The following is a 26295-nucleotide window of genomic DNA, read 5'->3' as shown; positions in this document are numbered from 1 at the left end:
TATATAAAATAGATAACCTGTATAGCACAGGGAACTATACTCAATATTTTGCAATAACCTGTAAGTAAAAAGAATCTGAAAAAGAATATATGTTTTATACACACACACACATATATATAAAACAGTCACTGTGCTGTACGCCTGAAACTTAAGACGATATTGTAAATCAACTATACTTCAATACAAAAAGAAAAGAAAAAATTGTCTTGGATTTTTACTTTAATACTATAGGTGAACCCATTCTCCCCAGCAGTGCTGAGCCCTTGGTTATCTTTGTCCTCTCTGACCTCTTTTCTTCTCCTCCAACACTTCCAGGTATGTAACTGCCTTAAGGCCATTATGCGTGCTGTACCCTATACCTAATATATTCTTCCCCCACGTATCTACAAGGCTCCCTCCCTCCTCACCTTATAATTTTACTGAAATTCCACCTTCTTAGGGAAGCCTTCAAAGACTGGCCTATTTAAAACTTCTATCCCCCTTACTCCCCTTTTCTCCTTCCCTGCTTTCTCTCCAGTAATACATATGTAACACATTTATGTGTAATACATTTTATGTTTTTTTTTTAAAATTTTTGGCCGTGCCGCAGGGCTTGCGGAATCTTAGTTCCCTGACCAGGGATCGAAACCGCGCCCTCGGCATTGAAAGTGCGGAGTCCTAACCACTGAACTGCCAGGGAATTCCCTACATATTGTCTTCAATTATGTTCACTATCTCTTTATATGGCTATTAATTCTCCTCCACATTGTAGCCAACGTTTTTACTTTTGTTGATGATACACAGCTTAAATCTTTAAAGTACTCCTGCGGTCAACAAATTAATGTTCTCTTTAGGGCAATGATTTCCAGCCTTTAAATAACCTGGTTTTAAGAACAAAAACCCTCTAGGGAGCAACAAGAGACGGCTTCATTCTCTGGATAGCCCTTACTGGCAAAAAAATTTTAAAGACATTTTGAAGAGTTAGCTTTTTAATAAAGGTATCTGAGGTACTTCAGTTCCATAGATCCCACTGATCTATTATATAGATCATAATTATCTAATTTTATTCTCACTGCTTTGAGGGAGAAAACAAAGGAGGCTCATGCTCCTATACCTTTTTATAAAGGTCACCTGAAAAATCATCCACCTCTTCAGCCTAACAGCCTCCCCTTTCATTACATTACAGTCATTTAAGTGTGCTTCCTATTAGAACGTGGGCTTCTTGAAGAAATGAACCATATTATTTATCTTTCCTTCAGCATAGTGTTTGATTCAGAATACTCTCAATATTTCCAAGTTGATGACCAAAAAAGGGAGGAAAGAAAACGGTTTTGCAAGACTGAAAAAGAGACACAGATTATACATTCAGGTGTAAGCAAAAATGTTAGGAAAAAGGAAATCCAAATTAATCCAGTTATATTTTCCCATTGTACCACAATAAAGAGACAGTCCCATTTTCAAAGAAATTAACTTTTATTTGAAAGGAGACTACCTTTCCCCTCACTATTTCTAAGGACTCTATACAACAGCCTACTTAAACCATCTCCCCAACACCAAAATTTCTAACAGCAAAGCATACAACTGCTCTAAATAATAAATAATAAGGCTTGTCCTTCACTGATTAAACTTCAAAAATTTCAACACAAAAATCAAACTTTATGTTTTTAAGTTTTAACAAATGTATTTTAAATACAACATGTTTTGTAGGAGTCCACAAGCTTTTCATCTCTAAAAAACGACAATTTTTAGGGTTCAAAAATTCCGTTCTTCAAAAGAAATGACCAAGTGTTTTCTTCTATAGCTTCAAACTTTCTACACTCAATTATTTGATTGCTCCATGCCATCCCAGACAAACCTGACATGACTGACCTACTTTATGTTACTAACTTCCCCAAAAGAAAGTTAAAAAAGGAGTTTGTAGTAAATGCAGCTCTCTAATACCATGTCTAATACAATATCTAACACAAAAGAAGCTTTAAAAAGATCATTTCTTTCCTCATTCAATTAGGCAGGAGTTAATTTTCTGTAAAAGCAAAAAACAAACAAAAAACCATTTACAAAAGCATAACACTGGGGGTTCCTTTTTAACTCAAGATGTTTAACTACTCAAAATGACAACAATTACATCTTTAAGAATATAATAAAAGGGGTGAAAACAGCAATACAATCGACAAAGTGTAGACGCTAAATAAACCAAAGATGTTTTTAAGGGCTCTTTTTAAGGAGTAGGAAGGATTAGAAGCTTGGGGAAATCCAGAATTAAACAAAAAGAGAGAAAGGGAAAAAAAAGAGAGAAAAAGATGTCCTCAACTGCAACCACTCTGTTTATCAATAGCGTCCTGGAAAAGAGTGAAAAAAAAAATTTTTTTTAGTCAAATGAGAATTATAGTTTGACTTGCCTAATATTTTCCCAACTATTAACAGTCACTATATACCTTAATTTTCTAAAATAAACCATTAATTAGAAATGAGGTTCTTAATGCAACAAAAGCAAAAGTGTACGTACTTGGGCTGTAGGAACGAGATCTTGATCGTGATCTGTATCGACTATAGTAAGGAGAAGGCGATCTTCTTCTGTAGGAAATAAAAGATTATTTAGCATATTACATAATCACTACACCGAGGCAGATAAAACCAAAAATTCCATCATTCAAAATAATAATGGACCTAAGATGAAAGTTATTAAGTTTTCCATGTGCCAACAATACTAGAACAGTATTGGCCAATACAGATAATTAACCTCTTTTCTTGGTCTTGAGAAAAATCATTTTTCCTACTTTCAAGAAAGCATCACATAAAATCTATTTAATTTTTTTTTGGCCACGCTGTGCAGCATGTGGGATCTTATCTTAGTTCCCCGACCAGGGATCAAACCTGTGTCCCCTGCGCTGAAAGCGCGGAGCCAAAACCTCTGGACTGCCAGGGAAGCCCCATATTTTAAGTATTTTTATTAATACACATTAAACATAAATTAAAAGTGCCAAACACTACTACTATCATCTAACTTAGAACAGAAATCATAAGTTAAAACATTACCTGTACCGGTAATCATAGTCTTCATATCTGTCGTACCCACGATCATATCCTCTATCATAGTAAGAATCTCGACGTCTGCCACCTCCTCCACCTCCACCACCACCTCCACTGCCTCCACCACCACTACTACAGAAAAATGTGAAAATTCTACATCAATGTGAATGATTACCTTCTGTCAACATTTAATATAAATGGATGCTTAAATAAAATGGAAGAAGGAAGGGAGATAGACGAGAGAGAAGAGATAACCCTTTCATGCCAATTACTTCCACGTCTCTTTGCTGACTCCCATGGTATTCTACTTTTGCTTCATATTTATAACATAAATAACCAGGAATAATTTCACGAAACTCTCCAAACTATAAAATGCTCTTCTATTAATGCACTATCCAAATCAGCAAGACCTTTTCCATAAGGTGAAAAAAGCATCGTGCTTTTTCCCATAAGGTGAAAAAGTACCAAAATGCTAAGATGTATGTCCTATGACTAGTTCAAAAGCAGTTAATAAATATCAAGAATTTAAAAGTAACCAACCCTGAACACCAAAGAGAACTGAGGTCCAGCGCTAAAAAAATTTCAAGGTCTGGTGTTCAAACCTCTGGCAGTGAATTTAAACTCTAAGCCCTCTTTTTCCTGCTGTTTTCCCAACTCCTGATCATAGGGACATTATTTTCACTATTACTACTATTTTCAGTAGGCTCTCCTTGTCAAATCCTATATTTTCTCAAGAGGCTTCACATTAAATGAAAGCCTATATTTCTTCTTTCACTCTTAAGAAATACTGCCTTTGGTTATATTAAAAAACTTTTATAAAAGTCCCTATTTATGCTGTACACAATGCAAAACTGGCTTTTTAAAAAACAAACATTAATATCAGTAAAACCATTCCGTATACACAGAGGTTTCCAAGGTCACATAAACGTTAAGAGAATATTTAAAAGCATACAACAAGTTTCTAGTATTTAATATTTTTTCTATTTCTGTAGTACAAGAAAATAGCCAGGAATGCACTTCAATAGTTTTAATTTCTCCCCCTGCTCAAATATACATATAAAAAATTAAAGAAATGAAACGATTCAAAGAATACATATAGTCATATTAAATAACTTTCAATTCAAATTACAGAGAAAAGAAGTTTATCTTTTGATTAATCAAAATTTTGCACACATTTCTGGTGGATTTCTGGCTCCTAAAATTCAGCTTAGGAAACTTGAAATCTTACTGAGTTGGTCTGCCCATGTATATGCCTGGTGTAGGTGTGTGCGCTCTCTTGGTGATAGAATAATCTACACGAATTCTTCTACCATCCAGCTCCATTCCATTTGCCCTTTCCATAGCCTATAAAGGAGAACAGGCACAGAAAGTCATGCATAATTCACCAAGGAGAAACTATCAAAACTGCAAAAAATTTAACATATTTTTCATTTGAAATTTCAAAAATTAAAATTCTCTAAACACTTCTTTCTCAAGTAAGAAGGGCTAGGATTTGATGTATTAATCCCTGCTATACGCATGTCGATAGTACTGAGTTTTCAACGTACACATGGACACTTAAGCAGGCCTCTCCTGAAAGACGAGGGGCACCTACAGCCATAAAGAAGGAACCACACAACCCAGGGAAGCCTGCAGAATTCTGACGCTTCAGTAACTAGCTTCAGTCTGAGCAACTCAAAGCAGAAACTGCAACTCAGTGGACAAGTCTAAACTTGTCAAGCCATTCCTTAAGTAACACACTGCCACCTAGTGAACTCCAAATATAAAGGAACTTCTTAATCTGCCAGCAAGTGCTGTCTTTATGTCTGTGCTCACATTCCGTAACACTTTGCCCTCTGGTACTAATACCAATAAATGCAAAAATGAATCCAACCACTTTAACACATTTTAAGACGTTCTCAGGAACTAAGTAAAGTTGCCATTTTCATTTTATCTTATCCAGAAATAAACCTAAGAGGAGGAGGTGTGTGAAAAGACAAACAAGTTTCATATTAAAAATATGTTTAATTATGATATTGTTTGCACTTTGCAAACTTTCACTTCAGGTCAGATATCCTGGTATTTCTAAATTTACACCTTTATCCCTTAATTGAGAACAGGAATAAACCAATCACAAACATGTAACAGTAAAAAAACCATTACTGTGTCTATCAGAATGTCTATAACATAAATGCCTTCAACTCAGAGCATTATTTTGTTAGAATTATCCAGGGTTTTTCAACCACACCACTATTGATACATTTGAGGCCTGCTAATTCCGTGTTGTGGGTGGCTATCCTGTGCACTGTAGGATGTTTAGTATCATCCCTGGCCTCTACCACCAAGTATCAATAGCATCTATTATTTTTGAAAGATACTCTTTTATTACGACTGCTTATACTGCAATCAAACATTGTTGATGCAAAGAGCAATAATGACCTATAGCCAATTACTGTCACGTGTAAAATGGTATAAAAAAGAAATGCCAGTACCTTCTATTTCTTTAACAAATGACCTTCAAAAATTCCTTAAAATGGAATTTTCTAATTCAGTCACCATGAACTTTTAATATAGAGAAGGCAAGCCTACTGCTTCCTCTATAATCCATTATCTAGTACATTAGAATAGCACTATTTCAAATCCCTGACATTGATTAGGATCATTCTGTTAGGCAAATTAAGAATGGCACTAAACAAAAATGAAAAAGTACCAATTCTTTCCATGTATTATTTTTCATTTATAGAACAGAATGGTACATGAATTTTAAGAGAATAAATAAACAAAGCTCTGTATAGACAGGGAGCTAACTAGACACTTACAAAAATTAAACAGATTAAACCTAAACACAATTCTTTTTTTTTTTTCTTTTTCTTTTTTTGGTTGCATTGGGTCTTTGTTGCAGTGCGCGAGCTTCTCACTGAGATGGCTTCTCTTGTTGCGGACCACGAGCTGTAGGCACGCGGGCTTCAGTAGTTGTCACATGCGGGCTCAGCAGTTGTGGTTCACGGGCTCTAGAATGCAGGCTCAGTAGTTGTGGCGCATGGGCTTAGTTGCTCTGCGGCATGGGGGATCTTCCCGGACCAGGGCTCGAACCCGTGTCCCCTGCATTGGCAGGCGGATTCTTAACCACTGTGCAACCAGGGAAGCCCTAAACACAATTCTTTTAAAAGGTCAATGTAATCATTTGCTTGGAGCAGGAATAAGGGTTATTCAAAGGAGAACACTTATATATACTTCACCTTTTCCATTAACTCAAACACATAACCACACTTTACAAAGCCGGATTTCAATAAAGATATGCCTATACCAGAGAGTATTAGCTGGAAAGTGAAACTGGCCATTCCAATTCTAATACTGAGAGGTAGAGTTTAAATCATGTCAGACAATGAAGGAGGACATAATGTTTATGGAACTGGGAGTTTATCAATCAGCTTTTAACAGTAACTCAATACTAAATAATTCACATCAGAAAATTTTCAAAATGACAAATAATTACAAAAACAAAATTACCTCCTTTGAGTCATCTATTCTCTCGAAATAAACAAAAGCAAATCCTCGTGATCGTCCAGTTCGCTGGTCATAAACCACGTTGACACCACTCAATGGTCCATATCGAGAAAATACTTCGCGAAGATCTCTCTCTGTTGTGTACAAACTGAGGCCAAACACTCCTAGACAAGTGTTGGGATCTGGATTTGCCTGTTGAATAAAGATGTTATTTAACTTTAAGCTCCAAATTAAAATAAAAACACACAGAAATACTTTGCTTAGAACACTTCACCCAATACACAAAGACTATATTGTTTCAAGTCACTTGGAAACAAGAATTTAAAAGAAAAAAAAACAGGTGAGCTATATTTTACAGTTCATAGCACACTCAAGCCTTCTTTAGAATATACTTCAGGTTGCATCCTGAATAAAAATGTCCCTAACTTTCTAGCCCAGCAATTTTCAGAACGTATCCTAAGAATTCATCTTTAGTTTAATACCATATTTTTAGTTTATTCAAATGTTTTATATCCCTTATAGATTTGTACTCAACGTTGACTTCATCTGCAATTGCTGATTAGATTCTCCTCCTCAATTTTCATTCTTTAGCAAGGATTATCTTTCAAGGTTCCCACAATCCAGATTTGAAAAATTAACGTGCAGATTTCAAAACATCATTAAATAGCAGACTCCACCATGGTTAAATACAAACAAACCTCAATGTCACATATCCAAGACTCAATTTCCTTATCAATAATAAGGTAACTTGACTCAAAAAGAGATTAAAAGTATTACTTCATTGAGGAACTTTGCACATTGCTCAATATAAGTGTTAGCTATTACTATTACTACAGAGCTTTTGCTATTTCCTTGCTACCCCCTTCTCACGGTAAAACTTTTAATCTCAGTATTTTCAACTCAGCTTTTCATTTCAATTCTTGGAACATATTGCTTCTTCCCAAATTTCTTTCTTTTTTAAAAATAAATTTATTTATTTTATTAATTTATTTTTGGCTGTGTTGGGTCTTTGTTGCTGCACACGGGCTTTCTCTAGTTGCAGTGAGCGGGGGCTGCTCTTCATTGCGGTGCACAGGCTTCTCACTGCGGTGGCTTCTCCTGTTGTGGAGCACGGCCTCTAAGCACATGGGCTCTAGGCGCGCGGGCTTCAGTAGCTGTGGCACGAGGGCTTAGCTGCTCCGCGGCACGTGGGATCTTCCCAGACCAGGGCTCGAACCCGTGTCCCCTGCATTGGCAGGCGGATTCTTAACCACTGCGCCACCATGGAAGTCCCCAAATTTCATTTCTTTTAACAACTCAAAAGTCAAAAAAAGAAAACACACTTGAATGCATATAAACAATATTCATATAGCCAAGGATGTTTCTGGAGTACCACTTTTAAACAGTGCTCTAGCTCCCATAAAAGATGTTATACTATGACTAAATACACAGGAAATACAAAATAAGCTTTCATTAACTTTTTTTTTTTTTAATTTATTTATTTGGCTGGGTCAGGTCTTAGTTGCAGCACTCAGAATCTTTGTTGTGGCGTGCAGGCTCCAGAGCACGGGCTTAGTTGCCCTGCAGCATATGGGATCTTAGTTCCCCGACCAGGGATCGAACCTGCATCCCCTGCATTGGAAGGTGGATTCTTAATCACTGGACCACCAGGTAAGTCCCTCATTAACTTTTAAAAAACACATACCCTGCTGCCTGTATGTCTTCTCCGGTTAGACATTGGAGAATGACTTCGGCTCCTTCGACGCCGGTATTCTGGTGTATAGGACCTACTTCGAGACCGTCTCCTATGAGAGTGAGAATGGGATCTGGATCGAGTGTAACGTCTATGAGAATGCCTCCTTGACCTCGACCTTTGAGAGAAATAATTTAGGTAAAAATACTGGAACAAAATGGCTAACGCTGTTAAAATCAAAAGCAAATGGACACCAAATGAAGGTTCCCTGAGCAGACAAAACCAGGTCATTAATTTAGCTTAATCACCAAATACTGTGAAGACACTGCCTGCTCACCATATAAGCTGCTTTGTAACAACATACCACCAAGCCTCATTCCATGTTTGGTTGGAGTGCTCCCAGTTTGCAAAGTGTCTTTTTGGTATGTGTACAGTAAATTTTTACTAATTATGTTCATGATTCATTGGTTTTACTTTCGCTTTCTGAACTTTTGACAATGCCAAGGACCTATACGTATATACATCCCTGCTTATTCTCAGCTCGTTTCCCCTTTCAGAGGAAAAAGTATTCTTCCTCTTGTACTCTTAATCACTACATCTCCTCCTTGTTCCCAGTCTATCCCTTCTAAATTCACTCTTCCCACCTTACCTTACAAACATGTTAAGGCTCCACCTTCTTTAGAAAGAAAAAAATCAACTAGCACTAGCATGAAAATTCTTTAATATTCTACAACATGGATAAACCTTGAGGACATTATGCGAAGTGAAATAAGCCAGTTATAAGAAGACAAATACTGTGTGATTCCACTTAGATGAGGTACTTAAGAGTAGTCAAAATCATAGAGACAGAAAGTAAGATGGTGGTTGTCAGCAGCTGGGAGGAGAATGAGAGTCATTATTTAACGGGGAGAGTTTCAGTTTTACAAGACAAAAAGAATTATGGAGATGGATAGTTGTGATGGTTGCACAACAATATGAATGCATTTAATACCAGTGAACCATACACGTAAAAATGGTTAAGATTATAAATTTTGTGTATTTCACCACACACAAAAGACAAAACCAACCACCAACTACCATTACCATCACAATAAAATCGCTTGATTATTATCACATTTTCAAAATAGTCCTATATTCCCTCCAGTGTTAAGTATCATTTCCTTTCCAGTCTTTCCTTAGCCTGCTGCAATCTAGCATCTGCTAAATTAACTCATCACAACCTAAATCCCCACTAAACTAATAGTCTTCATGTCTAATGGTCTTCAATTCTTCAAGCTTTCTACAGCATCTCACCAATCTCTCTACTGCTGATTCCCTAGTTCGTCTCCTATCTGATTATTTCCAATTGCTCACAGTCCTTTTTCTTTGCCTATTAATGCAAAGAAAATGCCATTTCTTATTACTATTCATATGATCTATCCTTAAACACCCAGACCAGTAGTCATGACAGTCATACAAAATAACTTCTATGAGGCATTCAATAAATGATATAAATGCTAAGGGCCAGAAAGTTTAAACAATAAAGCTAGGAGACTTAATAAGATTTTACTAGGCAGACAGGGGAGAAGTGTTCTAGGAATACCAAGAACAAAGGTTCCTTGGCAAGAAGACATGGAAATGTGATTAGAGAATTGCAAGAGTATAATCTGCTAGGGATTAGGATACTTATAAAGGAAGGAATGAAAATGAAGATGACGAAAGGACTGGGACAAATCTTGTGTATGAAGCTTAGAGTACAGCTTTATTGAAAGGAGGCAAACAATCTTGAGTGGGAATGAAAATAATACGAACGGCTTACTATCTACAAGAAATTAATCACTGGCCGGGGTGGGGGAGAAACAAGAAAAAAACCTGTGTTTTATACAAATACCAAACAGGATATTTCCTATTTTCCTTAGCACCAATTTATAGCTTCAATTTAAAAAATAAAAAACATTAATAAGACAAGTTGTCACATAAAATATCAATAGTTACATTTATTTATTTATTTATGGCTGTGTTGGGTCTTTGTTTCTGTGCAAGGGCTTTCTCTAGTTGTGGCAAGCGGGGGCCACTCTTCATCGCGGTGCGCGGGCCTCTCACTATCGTCGTCTCTCGTTGCGGAGCACAGGCTCCAGACGCGCAGGCTCAGTAGTTGTGGCTCACGGGCCTAGTTGCTCTGCGGCATGTGGGATCCTCCCAGACCAGGGCTCGAACCCGTGTACCCTGCATTGGCAGGCAGATTCTCAACCACTGCGCCACCAGGGAAGCCCAATAGTTACATTTAAATGCAGTTGGTCCTTCGTGTGGAGGGCTGACTGTACCATGCCATTTTATATAAGGGACTCGACCATCTAAGGATTTGGTTATCAGCAGGAGAACCAATCCTCCCCCAACAGATACTGAGGGAGGACTATAGTAACAAAAAGTGACGTTAATTTAAAAGCTTTCAGGACTGCTTACCTTTTCTCTAAGTCAGATAGTGATAAATATTAGGAAAAAAATTAGGAATAAGGGAATAAAGAGTGTGCATGGTATTTAATGTTCTCTATTGATACAAGAGCAAAGAACTGCATCAAGTGATATGAGAGTATCTTGATGGAAGAGAATTCTAGTCTAAGGGCAGCAAGTGCAAAAAGTACTAAAATGAAAACGTGCTCACGTCTGTTTCTACACCTGAATTCTATCGAGCACTATTCTGCACATGTGGATTCAATTAAATATGTAGAGTGGTTAGCAAATCAAGCACTAGGCTGGATCCTGGATACAACAGAGAAAAAGACATAGCTGTGGATCCCACGAAAAGTAGAGCCTTTTAATTGATTCTTCTTTCTCATGCCCCCTTGCAATCACACTCTATTCAAAGACATAAATTACCTCTTTAATGAAGAAATTACAATGACTTATCAAACCGACTGTCCAGGTTGTTTTTATTTATTTATTTTAAATTTTATTTATTTGTTTGTTTATTTATTTGGCTGTGTTGGGTCTTCATTGCTGTACGTGGGCTTTCTCTAGTTGTGGCGAGTGGGGGCTACTCTTCGTTGCAGTGTGCGGGCTTCTCATTGCGGTGGCTTCTCTTGTTGCAGAGCACGGGCTCTAGGGGCACGGGCTTCAGTAGTTGTGGCTCGTGAGCTCTAGAGTGCAGGCTCAGTAATTGTGGCGCACGGGCTTAGATTAGATGCTCTGCAGCATGTGGGATATTCCCGGACCAGGGCTCGAACCCGTGTCCCCTGCATTGGCAGGCAGATTCTTAACCACTGCGCCACCAGGGAAGTCCCAGGTTGTTTTTCACTGTTTTTTCCGCACACCAGTACACCTGGGACATCTGATACAGTGAGCCCTGCAGTGGCTCACTAGAGTTTTTGTTTTAATCAGTGTAAGTGGTAGTGGCTGGGGCTCTGAATCACTCCAGGACCACTTCCTGCCAATTGTATCTGACCAGAGTTCCACGCTGGACCTAATTAGTTAGAATCTTCAGGTAAAGGATGTAGCTGGAAGGTAAAACTTGAAAAATCTTCTGAAATCATTCTGATAGCCAGTACAACATACATACACCAACCATCTCTGCACTAAACTGCATGCCAAGTCTCCAATGGAGAAAATTACCTTTTTGTTGTGCAAATATTATTAAAGTAAAATCAAACATTAACCTTCAAATGCCAAGCACATTTAAATCAAACAACACATATTTAATTTGTATTAAAAGCTAGCATCAGATAGATTAATGGACTAAGGGAAGATTCTACCTTATCTAAGTCTTTGTATCTATTACGTATCATTCATTTCTAAACCACAGCTTAAAAAAAAAGACAACTTCATGATTTTGAGTCTTCAGTGAAATTTCCACAAAAAATGCAACAAATATGAGGGATTTGGTAAAAACCACTCCGCCTTGAAAAATCCAAGAAAAGCATTTTAAACATACTTACATATTATTTTAAACACACTTACCTGGATTTTGATCTTGATCGAGAATGGGATTCAGAGTGTTTGGAAACTCTTGATGGACTACGAGATCCTGACCTGCTCTCCGATTTTACACGAGCAGGAGTTCCCGTTGGAGATTTTGACTGAGAGCGAGACTCCTAACAAAGAAGACAGTATTACAAATGGCACTGGTCACGTAGATGCCTAACACCTAACATTTAAAGTACCGTAATTATTTATATTGATTGCTCCTGAAAAACAAATGGTTAGGCAACACCCTCCAGAAAAAATTTCAGCTCATTAATAACCCATTGTTAATACTGCTAACTGTCCTCAATAATTCCCTACTTGAACCAGATCACCAATTCTCTATTAACTAAGTAATCATGCAAATTCATCTACAACTTGATCATACAGACACTGGAACATAAACCATACATTTACTTAACCTAGGACCCATTCATTCTTCCAGATTCTTTTAATTCTACTTCACTCTTGCTTTCTACTTCTCTTCATTCTTCATTGAGTTTTTCATTTTTCATACTTCGTGTATTCTTCCCCAATTCAAACAATTCAAAATAGCCTTAAAAAAAAATATTCAAGTGCTTCTATCTGACCAATCTTCTGTTCAATTTTTTCCCCCATTCAATTTTAATTTTCTGATCTTTAATACTTTTCATTAGCCTTCTTTTATCTTGATTTATCTTCCACATTCTTGGAAAAAACTCTTCAATTTCTTCACGAACATTAACCTTAATGGAAAAAGAACATTTAGTATATTTAAGCACGTGGGGATTATAAAACTCTGCTGGAGTTCAGAATGTTATCTACCAAATGGAAAAGCCAGCAGGTAAAGTGCAAATAACTAGTTTATTAAAAAAACAATTTTATAATCTTTAAAGTTGTTCAAAAGTCTAGTTTCTAACAATTAAAGAGAATTTACTGAATTTCTCTAAATGTTTTTACCATACTCTTCACCCTCCTCCCCTTTCATGTTTCATCCTAGCTCCTAAAACGTGAACAGTTTTAATATAAATACTTAATTCAAGCATAACTCTAACAAACTGTAACCCCCCCACCTATGCCTTAAGTTTTCACTAATTTATAAACTGAAGATTCCCAGTGATCTTAAAATAAGCTTTCACTAAGCCATACTAAGATATCAAGATATAGTTAAAGCAAAGCATCATAGACTGAAATATTTGTACACACCTATCTAAACTCACACATTATAGGACACGTGTTGAGGTTCAAAGAAGTAAAAAAAATTAGTAAAATCACTACCATCTCCTGATTCTGTTTGACCACTATCTTTGCTCCCTCTGACTTAACCAGAAAGATACAATCTGAAATAAAACAAGCATACTGAAAAAACCAAGGGGAAAAGAAAGCATGAAATTTTAAAAATTTCCCCTTTGGCTTGTAAATTCCTAGTAGTAGATGTATTTTTGCAACTGAGCCATTTAAAAAATTCTATTTTATCCAATGAAGTACATAATGTACATTACAAAATTAGTATCATGGTCTTTATTGTTTATCCTACCTCTTTTGTTCATAGTTTTTGTATATTTTATGCAGCTATGCATACTTATACTCCCTTCAGTAACTATATCCTTTATCAGAAAATTGACTGGCTTCTGAAAAAGTTGGATATAAAAAAACTGATTAAAAGCTTGTTTTTTTAAAAATTTGATAGACATATGAAGCACTTATGACCGAAGTAGGATGGACAGTTTGGTTTCTCTGTCCACTTAAGCCTTGATTATTAGCACCAATTATCATTTAGGCTATTAAGACTATCATGCAACTTCCTTAAAGTTTTCCTTCAGGTTTAATGTCAAAAGACTTATTCATCAAGGACAGTACTAATGCTGCTAGGCCTATTTATTTTTTTCAGATGAAAACAATATCAAAATATATAGCTACCTTTCTGTTCAACATCAGCTTTTCCCATCTATTTACCTACAATAAGTCTTTCACCACATCTCAGATACTTTCTAAATTTCTGGACAGATGCCTGGAGCAGGCACAGCAACTTAGGCTTTTTCATTCACTGAAACTGTAAAAGCAGCATATTCAGGACTAAAAACAAAAACAAAACAAAAGTATGGCTAATTCACTTGTAATTGAAGTCTCACAGGCCAGTTCATTACCTATAATTCATTAGGTAAAAATATATTCCCCTCTCCCTTTTGGCTTTCCCTCATATAAAACAGATCCCCTGGTATAAATCTACAAACATCACCACAGCCTTTGTTATACATATAGAAAGCTGTGTGTTCTGTGACACTCTAAAACCTTTCATTTTTAGGATAGAAATCAAAATTTTATATATTAGGTTTAAGCCTTCCATCATAAAAACAATAGTTGAAAATTATTCAGTAGTTCTGAAAATAACCACTTTTTAGGTATTACTGTTAACAAGGTAACTCCGTAACAACTTAAAATTTAAATTTTAAATCCCATTTCTGGTATAGCAACCCACTGGAAAATATGGGATTTTCCTTTTAGTTTGTTAACAAAAGCATTAAGATATGACAGAATATCTTTTCAAAAGACACCAGCAAATTTAAAAGAAGGCTTGCTTTTTATTATCCATGGTGTCACAAATACCTAACCTCCTTTGTTGCCTACTCTTCAATTTTTATATCAGGGAAACCTCAAACTACATATTTTTTTTTTCCTGGAATCATTCAAGATTAAGAAAGAGTAACTTCCCTTTAACTTATAAAGATGTCAATAATTTTAACTTCCAAAAGCAATTTAGTGACTTATCTATCTAAAAAGTAAATCAGTAACTGTCAGTAAACTTAAAGAATAAACTGCAAAGCATAAAAAACTTTTAATCTTCATAATTATTTTTACTATAATACCAAACAAACGGCCTGTCATTGTAAAGAACTGGTAGTTTAGTCTTCAAACACACATAGTCATATTCACCTTTTTAAAATAACATTCCTCAAAGGCTGATAACCAAATAAATGCCACTTTCACCAAACTGTGCATTGGAAATCAGGTAACCATAAGCCCTTTATGGACAAATGCTAGATTATCCTTTTCTACTTTTGACTTGTCTTCATTCTGAAATGGTAATTTCAACTTTTTCCAAAGAAATTCATACAACTATTCAGAATTTGTAAACAGAATTGAAATTGCGAAGAGAAAAATAAATATTGAGAAGGGGTGTTATCTGTCCTGTTTCACTAGAGACTACTTAACCTGCTCTTAAAGCTGTCCAGTCAAGAAGTTCTGCAAATTCTTCAGTAACCTGCATCTAGACCCACCAACCATTAAAAATATAGTGTCGGGACTTCCCTGGTGGCGCAGTGGTTGGGAATCCACCTGCCAATGCAGGGGACACGGATTCGTGCCCTGGTCCGGGAAGATCCCACATGCTGTGGAGCATCTAGGCCCGTGCGCCACACTACTGAGCCTGCGAGCCACAACTACTGAGCCCGTGTGCCTGGAGCCCGTGCTCTGCAGCGGGAGAAGCCACTGCAATAGGTCCGCGCACTGCAATGAAGAGTGGCCCCTGCTCGCTGCAGCTGGAGAGGGCCTGCGCGCAGCAACGAATACCCAACGCAGCCAAAAATAAAAAAATAAATAAATTTATTTTTTTAGAAAATATATAGTGCCTACTTGAAATGGGCAAATTAATGACTCAACCAAATCATATCACGAATTTTAACAGAAATATATCTTAAGGAGGCTTCCAGTCTACTTTACCTACTATAAACCAGGAGCTAGGCAGAAAGTTCTCACAGTACTACCTACTTAAATAGTGTCCGTTTGTTTTTTGAACTATTTTTTATCAACAAGATGCCTCTGGTGGTAGCTGAAGGACACAGCCAAAAATAAAAAGAAGGCGCTAACTACAATTACTAAGAAAGTACTATAGTGTATCCAATACAAGCAAAGAACTATCTTTCTATGTATAAAAATAGTATAACCATGTACTACTTTTTAAACCAGGAGAAAGGTTATTAAATATGTTCATGTTGTCGAATATGAACGATTTCTACAGCAAAAAATAACTGCAGGGTCTTTTAATACAGCTAGTATATTATAGATTGGAAAAAAATTCTGACCATATGTATGCTCAATACTTAAAGCCCATTAAAATACACCAATATAAATGCTATGCTGTAACCCATTCTAATATTGCGGCAAGGCAAATGCCAAGTAACAGTGCCAAGTTTACAGAAATTCAAGTCTATATGAATATAGTATAAGCTTTTAAAACAAATTCTCAAAATCGTATTTCCCTACTACTTTGTAAAATTGGAGATTTCCACAGAAACATACTAGTGCATTTAGGTAAACTGTATGTGGGGGTGGGGAGGATTTTAAATTACCCAAATAACTTGTATTTATTGTACTAAGAACTTCATTCTTTAGGATTTGAGGGAAACCTTCTGTGTTTACTCAATTCTTTCATTTCAGTCTACAGAAATAGCAGTTCTGCCTCCTTCCTTTCGAGTATGATAGACTGCTTCTTTTACAGATTCATCCTTAGGCTTGTAAAAGAAATACTTCCACTCTCTTTTTAATCCATAACTGGTATTAGAGCAATTTCTTAAAAAGAAAATACTGATTGCTCATAACATTAGCTATTTTTAAATGATAATTTCCCCCTTTTTAAAGTCATACCAGTATGCTGTATTCTAAGTAAGATTAAAGTGGTCTTTGTATCTACAAAGGCTCACACATTCCAACTTGCATGTCTTTATATTCTCTAAAGTTTGGAATAATTTTGGCAATGTGTTAGACAAATTATTAAGGAATTGGCAGTTAATCAAATTTAAACTCATGTCACACTGTGAAATTACCTGTAAAATCTACAAATCTTCTACACAAATTTTATTTATTTATTTATTTAGTTTGGCTGTGCCACAGGGCTTTGCGGGATCTTAATTTCCTGACCAGGGATCAAACTCTCGCCCTCAGCAGTAAAAGCTCGGAGTCCTAACCACTGGACTGTCAGAGAATTCCCTTCTGTACAAATTTTAAATGTGGTTCATAAACCGGCCAGCTTATATGCCATGATCAACTGTAATGTCCAAAAAGCTAGTGTATAAGTGGCAACTTCAAAGGTACAGAAACAAGTGTCAGAAGACTAAAGTGGTTTAACTATACTAAAACAAACTACTAAGAACCTGTTACAGAATTCCCTACTTATGTTCTCATCTTCTAATGTCATGGAGTATTTACAAATCGAATAAGTAAGACTACAGGGTCTAGTTTCAAGGAAAAAAATCATAACTTTTCTTCTACCTCAGATTGGTCAGGCTTAGTCACTTACACTTTGGTGAAAATCATGAGACAATAAGGATTATACAGAACTACATGCAGCAGTAACTTAAAGGAGGGAGGGGAAACCACACTTCCTTCAGTTATTCCCTTCTCAACTTTTCTTTTTTTAGTGTTTACTGATTCTTTTCCCCATCTGATCGCTACCATTTTCTCAGCTCCACTTCAGTCCTACTAAATTGGTTATGACATGTGAACAAATAATCAGTATTAATTCACTCAGCTTGTGGATATATACCTTTTATAAAGGTCCCAGGGTTAGTTACTTGATGCCTGAGCACCCACTGATGCTATCAAAGAGGTTTTCGTACTGTTCACAAGTTCTAAAAAAACTATTATGCTGATTACTCATGGCTATTTCACACCTGTTATATTACACACTATACCATGTGTAAGTAACCCCAGTTCATTTACAAAATTAAGTCCATAAACAAAGTTTATCTGTATTTTTTTTAACGACTCTCATTCTTAAATATTTAAATCTCTTGATATTCTTTCAGATCCCAAGACTCTTTATACTCGTTTTAGGAATGGTACAAATCATAAAAAGTATCTACGACAAATCTGTAAAATTAGTTAGGCACCATGGGTATGATTAGTTGCACTGCTCTTTTTAAAAATCCCAACTTCTGCTTATATTGAGCAAATTAGCACCCTTCAGTGAAAGAATCTCAAATACAAAAATTTGAGTGTTAAAACGTCTCAAGTTTTACAAATTCTCTGCTTAAATGGATGGGGGAATAAAAAAGCATTAAAACTGGATAAACCATAGTACTTTAGGGAAAAAAATTAAACCCAAGACACATAAGACTATCCCCCAAGTTTAATACCACTCCTACTAAAAGGAAGCCTTACCCTTTTGCAACAGATTGATGAGATATATAAAATTAAATTGCTGAAGAAGCTGAACTAAGTTTTTTTTTTTTTTTAAACTAAAGTGCTAACATTCTTAATCTGTAACAGGGATTCAATATTAATTGTATTCTAAAAAAAAAAAAAAAAAGAAAAGAGAGGGTTGTTTTGTTTTTTTAAAAAAGGAGCCAGTCACCAAGCTGGGTTTTTAATGGCATAGCCATCACCCTCATTATTATTACAAACCAGGGTTCAAAGAAGCAAAAAAACCCCAAAAAACAAAAAACAAAACTTCCCCCATTTCTGCTATTCTTCAACAAAATATCTTAACACACACAAATTTAAATTCCAAACTGATACAGATGAATTTGTGTTTTGCTCTTCACTTTTATCATCCAGGTAATCATCTCATATATTAAGAAGGGGAACACTAAGGAGTCTCTTTAAAATATTCCAGCTACTCAAGAAGCCAGAATAAGCTCTGAAAAAAGGACGCCAGAGTAAGTACTATCCTTCCTCTTCAACTATTCTAAACTATTTTACAAAGCATAGACAATTGTGGAATTATAAGATAGTGAATCCTTAACCTCTATTAAAAGCACTGGGTCACTGTCAAAGAAAAAAATTGGACTTAACGTTTTTCTAAGTTTCGTTCAAGAAAAAAAAAATTAGGGGTAGAGGGGAATAAGTAAAATAGCAAGAAAGTCTTAATTTCCGTTCCCCTTAATTTCTATCAAGGACACTAAAATTTTTTGAGATTGAATTTTAGTTGAAGTTGTATTCTTTTTCTGAAGATGACATTCGAAGTCATAGATCAAGTGCCAACCTCACTCCCAGCTCCAAAAGACATTTCCGCTTAAACTTCTGTTAACTTGATATACATGTCCCAAGCAAACTGCTTTAATGGACCTACTTATTGCTATTTTAATGAAACCACTATTCTCCTGGATCCCTTAAAAATGTCTCGCTCATTCTTTACATCCCACTGCTGTCCAGTTTAGATCAGATTTTTCATAAGCTCCTTCCTTAAATATTTCAAGTGTGCCCTGCTGCTCTTCCTATATTAGTCTCTGTTCTTTGCTAAAATTCCTTTCATTTCGCCACTCCCAGAATTAAAAATCCATAGATGGCTCCTTACTGCATATTGGATTAAGTCCAAATTCCTAAATCTAAAATTCAAAATCCTCCATTATCTGACTACACAGTCAAATCTATCACGTCTCATTAGTCCAGCAACCTCTTCCTTGTTTCATCCTTATAATCAATATTCGTATTTCCCTTATCAAAATGTCCAGCATAAGTTTTACATACTAGATAAAGCTTTCCCTTTCCTCTAAGCCCACGAAACTGCTCAGCTTTATTTTCTGAATTCCTTATTAATTCTACCACACAGCACTTGATTATATACTTACTTTTACCCAGATTTGAGCTGTCAGTCATCTCAAATCAGACTCGAAGCTCTCTTTCCCTCAAGAACATCTGGCCTTTACTAAAAAGGTAGCGGATGCTCAACAGTTTCACCCCAGGCAGAAGGGAAAGTGGTTGGTTAACTGTTAGGGTTACTTATAACAAAATTCAGCCAATTACATTTTCTTTCCTAAAGCTCTCTTACTCCAGTCCTTTGAAAATGCAAGAAATATTAATATATAATGGAAAATTAAGCTCCTGTCATTGTTTTTAGCAAACTCCATTAACGGCTCGGAGACACTGAAGTGCACTGTACTCCTTTAAAAAAAGTAATCAAAATATATACACAGCATAGTTTAAGTATACAATGAGCAATGGACTGGGACTTGTACAGATTTCTGGCTGCATGGTCTTCTGGGCCTCAGTTTTTAATTTCTTAAAATGCTAAGAGTTCTCCAGCCCTTGCAAGATTATGAGCAGTATATGAGAAAATATGCCAAAGATGGCGGGGAGGGGAGGAGATCCTAAAATGCTATAGAAGTAGGAACTATCAGTACGAGTCCTGTTTCTTTAATATGTTCCGCAGTCTCTAGGAACTTACCCTTTAATTTTAAATATCTTTTCAATAAGATGGGGTTAAAATGTGTTGTTTATTCTGTACATAAAGCAAATGAAATCTGCATACTGACCTATCAATGTTTTCTCTAATTTGTTTTACTCAAAAAAGTTTGAAGTATAATAACTACTTAAAACACCTCAGAAACATCATTTGAAAATCCTTTTTCTGAGGCTCTCTAAAAGGTTACTACATTTAGATACAAAGATAACACAGGGCTTCCCTGGTGGCACAGTGGTTAAGAATCTGCCTGCCAATGCAGGGTATACGGGTTCAAGCGCTGGTCCGGGAAGATCCCACATGCCGCGAAGCAACTAAGCCCGTGCGCCACAACTACTGAGCCTGCGCTCTAGAGCCCCTGAGCCACAACTACTGAGCCCACGTGCCACAACTACTGAAGCCCACGTGCCTACAGCCCGTGCTCCGAAACAAGAGAAGCCACCGCAATGAGAAGCCCGCGCACCGCAAGGAAGAGTAGCCCCCGCTCGCAGCAACTAGAGAATGCCCGCGCACAGCAACAAAGACGCAACGCAGCCAAAAATAAATACATTTAAAAAAAAAAAGATAACACAACAACTGTATTCTATAAAACCTTTTTAAATTGCTGGTTTGTGGTTAGCTGATAAAAGATCACTATAGTTTAAAAACCAAAAGCACTGGTGAATATGAAACTGCTTTAAGAGAACAACAACAACAACAACAACAAAACATACACCCTCAGAAAAGTTTCTGGCATTTTAATTCTTCACCCAATTATGAATAAAGACAAATACCTCAACCTACCAAAAAAAAAAAAAAAAGTAACAGGTGAATGTATTTATTACACAATCGGAGTTCATTAATACTAAAACACATCTGGGTATCACATGTAAAAAAATATTTTCTATGACCACAAACACTCTAAAAGAAGAGGAAAAGGTAAAAACCCTTTTCTACTAAAATAAATTGTTAATGCCTACATGCATTTTAGCTTAAAACTGGGTGGGAATCTTACATTTATTTCTTTCTCAGATGGGTAAGGTAACAATTATCTAGAACTAGATAAATTCAACCTGATGACTACATAAAAAATAAGAACTTAAAGGAAAACAAGGTCCAAAACAGTAGTCCTCTTCACTTCACCACAAACCAAAATAAACATTAACTGCCCAAAATTGTACTGAAGGTAACTGAAGATTGACAGCAAAATTTCTTCCCATAACTACCTAACATTTTCAAAACAAGAAGCAGCTTATGACTAACTACCACCTAAATAACATTACATGATTTTAAAAACTTTTGTTGGGACAATCAATACCCCATCCTAAAAAATGAGCAGGTTCAACTATTCATTAATATCTACGCTCCAGATTTTATTAGAGAAATCCAATCTTAAAGGCATTAAAGATAGCTTTGTCTCTAACCTCAAAAAGAAAAGCCTAAATTGACCTTCTGATTTAACTGTCTGGTTCCAGATGCTTATCTTATGAACTTCTAAAAAAAAGACAAAACTCATTCCATCCAGCATACACCTAAAGTGTTTTTTATGAGTTTCCCCTAGTGACCAGAATGCCAACACAAGAGCCGGAAAATGCTGCCTGGGGACTGTTTTCTTTTCAGGGTTCTACACTAGCTCACATCAATTTTCACTACGAGGGTAACTTCGGAAATATAACCCAATCACTGCTAAACGTTCTAGTATCTCTAAGCTGAGGACAACGTATCTTTGTGATGTTTATATTCATCACATCCAAAATAATGAAAAACTTTGAGCCCTCTCTGCTGGGGGATAGGTTGAGAAGAGAAATGGAAGACAGAGGGCCTGTAATTTTCAGGTAACGTTTTGAGTTAAGAAAATAGCATTAACTACTGTAAAAATACTGAGCCATGAAATTTGTTCAGTTATGTAAGATTAAGACAGAAGATTCCCTTTTTTTTTTTTTTTTACCGTAAAAACCTGTAAAGGAGTGGTCAGTGTTGAGGTGAAAGGTCATAGGAAGAAAAGCATTAGAAGGTGAGATATAAAGAAGAGAAAGAAAAAAAAAAGCCCAACATCAAGGAATTAGAAAAATAAGCCGTTACAGCATTTCCACATTCATTTTGAAGTGAAAGGAAAGCAGAAGGGACATTAAAGGAAAAGGGCTCCTCGCGTAGTTTTCCCCTCACAGCTCTCGTCTTAAGAACGCTTAAGGGTCGGTGCGGTCGTTGACTAACCACTTCATTAGGCTCGTCCCACCTTCAACCTCAAGGCTTTCGCCTTTATAGACGCAACGCCGCCGGTTCCAACAGAGACGCGGCCGCTCACTGCAATAGAGAGCCAAGGAGACACAGGCCCCAGCTAGTCCCACGCCAGCTTCTCCCCGCCCGGACAGCAGCCCCGCGCACTTTCGACCCCGAGACCCTCTACGATGCTCGGGGTCGCCAGAAACGCCACCGCAGGAAGCACCTACCACTATCCAGCCGGGGGGAACTCCCTGCCGTCTCCTCCCGCCCCACCGGGACCCACACCTCGGAACAGAGTTAAGGAAGCCTCGGGGTGGGGAGAAGGCAGGGCGCACCGCTGGGGGAAATCGGACCCAGGGGTCCAGCTATCAGTCTCCAAAGAAAGGGGGAAGGGGAGGTTATCCGTGGTGTTTGGGGCAAGAGTGTAACCCAGAAGCCATCTTGGGATGTGAAGAAGCGACCTCGATGGCTCCACAGGCTGCTCCCCGCGGGCCCCCGCAGAACTCCCCGCAACCCCGCCCGACCGCGCTCGTCCCAGAGAAACCCCGACCATCGGGCCGCCGCCGAAGACGGCTCCCGCGGCTTTGTACTCACTCTGCCCTCGAAGTTGTTCTCCTCTACATCACTCATGTCGGCCAGGCACTCCCCAGAACTAAATAAGAGACAGGTCTCGGCTTGAGGGCCGATGGCCTAATCAACCAGCTGACTGGACCGTGGGGAGGAGGAAAGAGTCGGCAACAACAGCCGCTCCACTCCACTCCCACTCGGTCGCAGGCTCCGGCAAAATGGCGCCGGTGCCGCCAGAAACCTTCTGGCCTCCCGAGTGCGCGACGTAAGGAGGCGGAGCGTCTCTGTGACGTCAAGTGGACCCGCCCCCAGCGAGGTTTTGTGGTGGCCCCGGCCTAGCAACGCGGGCCGTCCGAGCTCTGACCCTCTGCGTCTTCGAACCGAATGCCCATCAGACCTCCGAACTTCAGACTCCTTCCAACGCGTCAGTCCTTTTGAAGATTTTCAGTCACCAGATAAGCTTTTATTGACCTTGGTCCCTTTATATATTTTCCAAGTGGATTTTGATGGAACAGAAAAAACTGGAATCGTCTACATAATTAGTAGGCTTTTTATTTTGAATGTTTTCCGCACTCTTACTTTTCTCTGCCCTATGTAATACTATTGAAGTAATATATGCACAGATGGAGTTATAATGAAAAGTCACAGTTCCTTGCTTCACTCCTCCCTGAGACAACTGTGTCAATTTTATTTTTAATAATGCTTAGTTCCCTACTAATCTTAGGGAACTAAGCATTATTTGAGTTAGTTCCCTAATCTTTTTTTTAAAAAATTAATTAATTAATTAATTAATTTTTGGCTGCATTGGGTCTTTGTTGCTGCACGCGGGCTTTCTCTAGTTGCAGCGAGTGGGGGCTAGTCTTTGTTGCAGTGCACGGGCTTCTCATTGTGGTGGCTTCTCTTGTGGCGGAGCATGGGCTCTAGGCGCGTGGGCTTCAGTAGTTGTGGCTCGCAGGCTCAGTAGTTGTGGCTCGCAGGCTCTAGAGTGCAGGCTCAGTAGTTGTGGCGCACGGGCTTAGTTGCTCTGCGGCATGTGGGATCTTCCCGGACCAGGGCTCAAACCTGTGTCCCCTGCATTGGCAGGCGGATTCTTAACCACTATGCCACCAGGGAAGACCCCTTAATTCTCTAATCTTTGACTTAGATATTTCCTTATATCTTCATAGCCAAGACCTCCCAAATCTATCTACTTAGTTCCCAATCATGGTGGTAATTTCTGAGGTGAATATGAGCTTTATTTGTATTTTGCAATTTTAAACTTAGTTTCCTCATAAAATTTTTTTTCCATAATACTTTGTGATGAAAAGGTTGATGTGAACCTTCAACCACAGTTTTATGTTAGGAAAGGTAATTGAAAAACATTTTTATGAAGATCGCTACCCCAGGGCAAAATTTCAAGATTTGACTGTGTCTGCTATTGATAGAGCTAAACATATATAACACGTACTTTTTAAAAAAATTTTTATTGAAATATAGTTGGTTTACAATATTGTGTTAGTTTCAGGTGTACAGCGAAATGATTCAAAAATATATATTCTTTTTGTACATTCTCTATTATAGGTTATTACAAGATATTAAGTATGGTTCCCTGTAGGTCCTTGTTGGTTATCTATTTTATATATAGTAGTGTGTATATTTTAATCCCAAACTCCTAATTTATCCCTCCCCCCCTTTCCCCTTTGGTAACGACAAGTTACAAAACTATATGACTGTGAGTCTATTTCTGTTTTGTAAATAAGTTCATTTGTATCATTTTTTTAGATTCCACATATAAGTGATATAATATGATATTTGTCTTTCTCCGTCTGGCTTACTTCACTTTGTATGATAACCTCTAGGTCCATCCACATTGCTGCAAATGGCATTATTTTGTTCTTTTTTATGGCTGAGTAATATTCCATTGTATATATATACCACATCTTTATCCATTCAGCTGTTGATGGACAGTTAGGTTGCTTCCATATCTTGGCTACTGTAAATAGTGCTGCAGTGAACATTGGGGTGCATGTATCTTTTCGAATTACGGTTTTCTCCAGGTATATGCCCAAGAGTGGGATTGCAGGATCATATGCGGTAGTTCTGTTTTTAGTTTTTCAAGGAACCTCCATACTGTTCTCCATAGTGGCTGTACCAATTTACATTTCCACCAACAGTGTAGGAGGGTTCCTTTTTTCCACACCCTCTCCAGCATTTATTATTTATAGATTTTTTTTGATGTTGGCCATTCTGACCAGTGTGAGGTTATCATTGTAGTTTTGATTTGCATTTCTGCAATAATTAGCGATGTTGAGCATCTTTTCATGTGCCTTTTGGCCATCTGTATGTCTTCTTTGGAGAAATGTCTTTTTATTTTATGTTTAAATTTTTAAATTTTTTTAAAGAACATATACACACTATACATAGAATTTTGTCTTCAGAACTGCTTTCATTTTATTTTCTTTTTTCCTTTTTTTTCTTTTTTTGGCCGTGCCACACAGCTTTCAAGATCTTAGTTCCATGACCAGGGATCGAACCCCAGGGCCGCGGCAGTGAAAGCGCCAAGTCCTAACCACAGGACCCCCCCGGGAACTCCCTGAAGATATGTCTTTTTTTTTTTTTTTTTTTAATAAATTTATTTATTTATTTATTTTTGGCTGTGTTGGGTCTTCGTTGCTGCGCACGGGCTTTCTCTAGTTGTGGTGAGCGGGGGCTACTCTTCGTTGCAGTGTGCGGGCTTCTTATTGTGGTGGCTTCTCTGGTTGCGGAGACGGGCTCTAGGCGCACGGGCTTCAGCAGTTGTGGCACACGGGCTCAGTAGTTGTGGCTCATGGGCTGTAGAGCACAGGCTCAGTAGTTGTGGCGCACGGGCTTCGTTGCTCCGCGGCATGTGGGATCGTCCCGGACCGGGGATCGAACCCATGTCCCCTGCATTGGTAGGCAGATTCTCAACCACTGCACCACCAGGGAAGCCGAAGAAATGTCTTTTTAGATCTTCCACCCATTTTTTGATTGGGTTGTTTGTTTATAACAACTACTTTTTAAAAAGATGTTGAACTTTTTAATGAGGGAATCATATACCATAACTTTTAATGAGGCATATACCATTTGAACCTCCCATCAATCTTAGTACCATTAAAAGTGAGATAATAAAAAAAAAGTGAGATAGTCAGACATGGTATACTTCTTGAGGTGATGCAATAGGAACTACAAAGCACCTTCTATAAGTATTTATGATTCCTCCAAATTGAACTCAAATCTAATTAAGCCTTAGCTCTAACCAACAGTT

The 26295-nt window shown here is 37.5% G+C and overlaps 1 protein-coding gene across 1 annotated transcript; it reads right to left on the bottom strand.

The window, feature by feature from the left end:
- Window positions 1-1433: 1433 nt before the first annotated feature.
- TRA2A (transformer 2 alpha homolog) lies at window positions 1434-23254 on the bottom strand. The gene is made up of 8 exons (XM_061197685.1): window positions 23058-23254; window positions 12101-12234; window positions 8180-8345; window positions 6499-6687; window positions 4238-4353; window positions 3016-3141; window positions 2486-2553; window positions 1434-2318 (listed from the first exon to the last, which is right to left on the bottom strand). The coding sequence occupies exons 1-8, from the start codon at window positions 23091-23093 to the stop codon at window positions 2308-2310; spliced, it is 846 nt and encodes a 281-aa protein (XP_061053668.1). The 5' UTR covers window positions 23094-23254; the 3' UTR covers window positions 1434-2307.
- Between the last annotated feature and the right edge of the window lie 3041 nt (window positions 23255-26295).

This window comes from Eubalaena glacialis, chromosome 8 (assembly GCF_028564815.1).
Source record: "Eubalaena glacialis isolate mEubGla1 chromosome 8, mEubGla1.1.hap2.+ XY, whole genome shotgun sequence".
Classification (NCBI taxonomy): domain Eukaryota; kingdom Metazoa; phylum Chordata; class Mammalia; order Artiodactyla; family Balaenidae; genus Eubalaena; species Eubalaena glacialis.
Note: the sequence above shows the minus strand (reverse complement) of the source record. Positions and strands in the feature narration are given on the sequence as shown.

Bases quoted from the DNA above. Each gene is read 5' to 3' on its own strand.
- TRA2A (XM_061197685.1), bottom strand. From the start codon at position 23,093: ATGAGTGATGTAGAGGAGAACAACTTCGAGGGCAGA. The intron at 8,346-12,100 runs GTAAGTGTGTTT...TTTCTCTCAAAG, and splicing joins CGATCAAGATCAAAATCCAG to GTCGAGGTCAAGGAGGCATT. The intron at 2,554-3,015 runs GTAATGTTTTAA...TATTTCCTACAG, and splicing joins GACTATGATTACCGGTACAG to AAGAAGATCGCCTTCTCCTT.